Raw genomic sequence first — 6,000 nt, forward strand, 5'->3', positions numbered from 1 at the left:
TACTGTTCAAAATAACTTAATTTTAAATGTTTTCCACAGACAGTGGGATGAGCAGTTGGATCCTCGACTAAATGCCAAACAGAAAGAGGCTGTTCTGGCCATCACCACTCCACTGTCCATACAGCTGCCACCTGTCCTTATCATCGGACCCTATGGGACAGGCAAAACGTTCACTCTAGCTCAGGCTGTCAAGCACATTCTTCAGCAACAGGAGACTAGGTGAGATGGTGCTGTGTGTGTTCGGGTTTCTTTAGTAGGGCACTACCCTGTTCTTACTGTAACTACAAACGGGGACTAGCTCTTAAAGGTTAACAAAAATATAAACCAAAATAAACTAAACCAAAACACAACCAAAAATGGAAACAAAAAGCCCAAAGCACTAAACTTTGAATGCTTTTAGAACGTAGTTTTAAAAAAAGTAGTAATGTAGAGAAAAATAGCATTTAAATAGCCATCAAAACTGCAAGTTGGCTAAGGAATTGTGATATATGTTAGCTCTAAAAGAGTTGGGTGTTTTAAAAATAGTAATTCTTTTGTATGGTAGAATTAAAAGTAATTTGGGGGACTTTGCTTCCTTTATATTTTAAAGCCTAGTAGATTCCTAAAGGAATCCTACGTTAGAAGTTACTGAGTTGCTTGAGGGAAATGTGTAATATTAAAATGGCCACTGCTTTTTTTTTGGTATTATACTGCTTGAAGAGTTTTGTGTTTTATCATTTTTTTTATTTGCACCATTTATTTCAGCAGGATTCTCATTTGCACCCATTCTAATAGTGCTGCTGACCTCTACATAAAGGATTATTTACATCCATATGTAGAAGCAGGCAATCCCCAGGCAAGACCTCTCAGGTATTTTTTAAGGCTTATTATGTATATATCATACTTTATTATTCTTAAGAAAAGGTGTCTGAAAGATTTCAGTAACTTTGGGAATACTAAATTCTTTAATTGTGCATTGGCATTTGAAGGTAATACATATTGAAGAAACTATTGAAATGAAGGAAAATTTTTTGAAAATTAAAAACAAAAACAAAAAACCTTTGACCGTCCAGTTTTTTAGACATTAAATAAAGAGAAAGACATCCTTTTTTAAGTTTTATATGTAAAAAATGTTGTTAACAATCTGATCAGATTTTGATATGTGTCTCTAAAAGCTATTGTGATGAAATAATATAAATATTAATTAAAATAAAATTAATATAATTAAAAACCTAGCACATTTAGCACAGCAGCGTGGTCATGCAGATAATTCTTCATGGAAATGAAATTTTGACTGTGAGCATGCATTTAATTTCATAGTAACTACATACTAGGGAAGCATAAAATGTGAAATGTTTCTGCAGCAAAATGTAGTGACTAATATTTGCAGCTTTTTGCCACCATTTAAGAGACAAAGGATCAAAGATAAATTTCAGTTGATAAGAAAGGCTTTCTGAGTGTATGGACATGAAGCATATTTAAATACAAGATTGTAGAGGAATAAAAATCCTTTTCTTCAGAAAACAATAAAGAATCATTGAATGGTAGTTATACCATTTTCTTGCATTGTTTTGAAAATTGTTTGGTTTTGCCATTTTACAAACTAATATGTCATGCTCTGTGGTGTTTGAATACAATTATTGTTTACAAATTAATTTCTAACCACATCTTAGAATCGTAATTCACTAACACTTTATTTTCAGTTTATCCAGGCATGGAAAAATGACATTATGCTATTTAATTCTTTAGTAAACCATAACAAAAGCCATTGGAATGATTTTAGAGTCTCATAAGAAGAACAAAAGAAAAAAAAGATAGTGTAGCCTGGTAATACAGGTTTTCATGATATACTTTGGTTTCATTATAGAAAAATCATTTAAGGATAAGAAATAATTATTTCAAGTAGAATCCAGTTGTATTTAGTAAGGAAAAAATACATAGACATGATCACTATAAATGAGAATGTAGGATTTATCACTGGGAAATTTATTAATAGCCAATTCATTTACTTTACATTCTGATCTTTTGAGCTCATGAGCTCATAAGAAACTAGGTAGCTAGCATTCTTTTTTAATCTTCCTATAAGTTTTATTTATTTTGCTACTGTTGTTGAGAACACACACAGCCAAACACATACCGATTCATTAGTTTTTTGCATGTACAGTTTAGTGACATTGATTACATTCTTCGAATATTACAGCGAGTCTCTCTTTTTACTGAGTTGTTCCTTCCTCATTAACATAAAGTCATTGTCCCCCCTCCCCACAAGGTCCTATCTAATATTTTGACTTGGCTGTATGTCGGTTTAATCCCAAGGAGATGGTTCTTAAGAGTGCATAACGCTCAACTCTCAAACCTTTTTACTAGTTCATCTAAATCGTTTGGTTTTAAAATGATTTCAGAGGATATTTTTGGTTTAAGGTTGAGATAATTCAGGATGAGTTCCCGTTCATCTGGGGCTCCAGAAAGTTTAGAGTACATGAGACTTTGAAATTCTAGTCTGCATTTCTCCCTTTTTGATCAGGATTTTTCTATGGAATTTTTGATCAAAATGTTCAGTAATGTTAGCGGGCTCTTCATGGCAAAGGAGGCAGTTGTCCACGGAGGCAATTAGCCTCACATTCCCTGTCTTCCTCCTATTCCTGACTCTCCTTCTTCCTCTGCCGCTCCAGACCAGTGGAGACCAATTGTGTCTTAGGTGTCTGCTTATAAGCTTTTAAGAACTCAGGCACTATGCAATGAAGTAGGAAATAGAGCAGAAGCATTGAACACATTCCTTTTTAAAGTGTTGTAGAGCAAAGATACCGCTGTGAGAACTGAAGTGTTTCTGACCGAAGCCATGATATTTTCAGTAACTTCATGTGCACTCAACAGCTAGACAATGAATAAGAAAAATTGAAGAATTGATAACTTCGAATAGCAATGTTAGCAAAGACTGTTGAATGTATCACAAACTGCTAGAAGAACAAACAAATCTACCTTGGAAGAAGTACAGCCCGAATGCCCTTTAAAAGAAAGGCTGGCGAGTCACGTACTTTGAATATATTATTAGGATCAGTCTCTGGAAAAGGACATTATTATTATGCTTGGCAAATTAGAGGGTCAGCTAAAGAGAGGAAGATCCTCCATAAGATGGATTGTCACGGTGGCTGCAACCATGAATTCAAAGACAGGAAGGATTGTGAGCACGGCGTAGGCCCCGGCACTGTTTTGTTCTGTTGTACTTGAAATCTCTATGAGTTGGAACAACAAAAACATTTTGTAGTGTTAAGTTGCAATTGCATTTCCAAGAAGGATTAATGCATTGAATTGTTAGGATTTATTAACCACATCTATTACTATCACAACCATAAGGTCTCACAGTTCAAATCTACCAGCTGTTCCTTGGAAACCCTTTATAGGGCCATATGCATTGGAATCGATTCCATGGCACTTAGTAAAAACAGCAACATTATTATGCCGTTGTTGTTGAACTCAGATTTGTTAATTATGGACATGATTGTAACCAATGGACAACAAATATCAGAGGTATGGGAGATACAAGAGAAAATGAGAATGAGGGAGAGAACACAAGAGGGCACTAAGTGTCTGGATATGATCCCAGCAATCTGGTGTCTTTCGGGAGTAAGGCTGATGAATGAAGAGATTGCTTTCTTCACAGTCATGAACGATGTCATAAACATTAAATAGTAAATATTGTGAATATGCTGAAACACAAACACTGATGCTTAAAATTTAGAGAATTCTATTAGTTGCCAGCAGCTGAACTTAAACTCGCTGGGGATGGACCTTTGACAAACCATTTAAGATGATATTTAGCTTGTCCTTTTTTGGTTAGCACTAGATTTATAAAAGAAATAGAATGGCAACACTGTTTCTCTCTGTGTGTGGTCCTAAAGCACACCATCTGGCTCTGGCAAAGTTAGCACTTAGTAAATTGAGTTCCTTTATAGAGAAAGGCATGCATTTACCACATGTGGATGTTTGGTACACGTTGGAGGTGTTCCTGGAAAAAATGAAGGTATTGATTGTTTCATATAGGTTTTTATAGTTTTTTGGTTTTTTTAAATATCTATAGAACCATCACTCATGTGTCACTTTGTCGTCCTGTGGAGGATAGCATGTTGCTGTGATACTGGAAGCTGTGTCACCGGTGTTTTATATACCATCAGGGTCACCTATAGTGGACAGGCTTCAAATGAGCTTCCAGACTTATAAAGACTAGGAAGAAGGAGAGACGGACTACTTCCAAATATTCAGTCACTGAAAACCTTGTAAATAGCAGTGGAACACTGACAAGATAGCACCAGAATATTGGATATTGAAACATGGTGAAGAGCACCAGAAAATGTCAGATGTAGTGCCAGAAGATGAGCCCCTCAGATTGGAAGCCACTCAAAATACTACTGGGAAAGGGCTGCCTCCTCAAAGTAGAGTTGACTGTGAGGTCATGAATGGAGTAAAGCTTTCAGGACCTTCATTTGTGGATGGGGAACAACTCAAAATGAAGAGAATTACAGCTGTCATCCACTAATAATCAGAAACAGGATGTACAAAGTATGAATCTAGGAAAATAGAAAGTTGTCAGAATTGAAGTGTAATGCATACACATTGATATCCTAGGAATCAGTGAGCTGAAATGGACTGGTGTTGGCCATTTTCATTCTGATAATCACATGGTTTACTATGCCAGGAATGATATATTGAAGAGGAATGGTGTCTCATTCATCATCAAAAAGAACATTTCAAGATCTATCTCAAAGTACAGCACTATCTGTGATAGGATAATGAGTTGGTACCAACTTGATGACACCTAACAAGAAACAAGAAAGAGAAAGATGAGGCTTTTTCCTCCTGTAAAGTTTACAACCCTGGAAACACTATACAGGGTTGCTATGAGTTGGAACTGACTCCTTGGCACACAACCACCAACCACCACAAGGAAGTCCAGTTAATGCAACTATTATTCAGATTTGTGCACCAACCACTCAAGTTAGTGATGATGAATTTGAAGAATTCTACCAACCTCTTCAGTCTGAAATTGATCATACAAGCAGTCAAGATGCATTGATAATTGCTGGTGATTGGAATGCTAAGGTTGAAAACAAAAAGAAAGGATCAGTAATTGGAAAACATGGCCTTGATGATAGAAACAATGCTGGGGATTGCATGACAGAATTTTGCAAGACCAATGGTTTCTTCATTGCAAATACCTTTTTAAAATAACACAATAGGCAACTATACACATGGACCTCATCAGACAGAATATACAGAAATCAAATTGACTACATCTGTAGAAAGAGAGGTGGCAAAGCTAGCTACATAACATCTGCTAAAACAAAGCTAGGGACAGACTAGAATAGACCATCAATTGCTCATATGCAAATTTAGGCTGAAGCTGAAGAAAATTAAAACAAATCCACAAGAGCCAAAATACAGCACTGACTATTGGAGAGCATCTGAAGAACAGATTTGATGCCTTAGACACTAATGACTGAAGACCAGAAGAATTATGGGGTGATATAAAGAATATCATACAGGAAGAAAGCAAAATGGCATTAAGAAGACAAGAAAGAAGGAAAAGGCCAAAATGGATGTCAGAAGAGATTCTGAAATTTGCTCTCCAGGGTAGAGAGGCTAAAGCAAATTTCAAAGGGCAGCTTGGGAAGACAAAGTCAACTATTATGAAATGTGCAAAGGCCTGGAGTTAGAAAACCAGAAGGGAAGAACACACTCAGCATTTCTCAAGCTGAGGGAGGGAGCTGGAGAAAAAAATCAAGCCTCAACTTACATTATTGAAGGATTCTATGGGTTAAATACTGAATGATGCAGAAAACCCCCTTCCAAGACTAAGACTCAACGGAAATGCACGCTCTGATTGGTGACCATACACATCACCAATGGGGGGAAGTGGGGTAAAAGCAGCAATGAAGCGGCAAGCTAAGCCCTACAATGTTCAGTGGACTTCTGTGTACCCAGTTGGGGACCTGGTTGGCAAACAGTGTGAGGAGACCTGGGGAC

At 36.6% G+C, this 6,000-nt stretch overlaps 1 protein-coding gene across 2 annotated transcripts in view; it reads left to right on the forward strand.

Annotated features, from left to right (window-relative positions):
* HELZ (helicase with zinc finger) overlaps positions 1-6,000 on the forward strand; it is a 248,474-nt gene that overhangs the window by 113,355 nt on the left and 129,119 nt on the right. Inside the window, exons 16-17 of one of the 2 annotated variants that reach the window (XM_006833595.1) lie at positions 40-219; positions 748-849. In XM_006833595.1, coding sequence (XP_006833658.1) covers positions 40-219; positions 748-849 — 282 coding nt within the window. Of the gene's footprint in view, positions 1-39; positions 220-744; positions 850-6,000 lie in introns of both variants that reach the window. The other variant, XM_006833594.1, reaches the window with a different exon arrangement.

The sequence above is a fragment of the Chrysochloris asiatica genome, unplaced genomic scaffold, assembly GCF_000296735.1.
Source record: "Chrysochloris asiatica unplaced genomic scaffold, ChrAsi1.0 scaffold00007, whole genome shotgun sequence".
In the NCBI taxonomy this organism is placed as follows: domain Eukaryota; kingdom Metazoa; phylum Chordata; class Mammalia; order Afrosoricida; family Chrysochloridae; genus Chrysochloris; species Chrysochloris asiatica.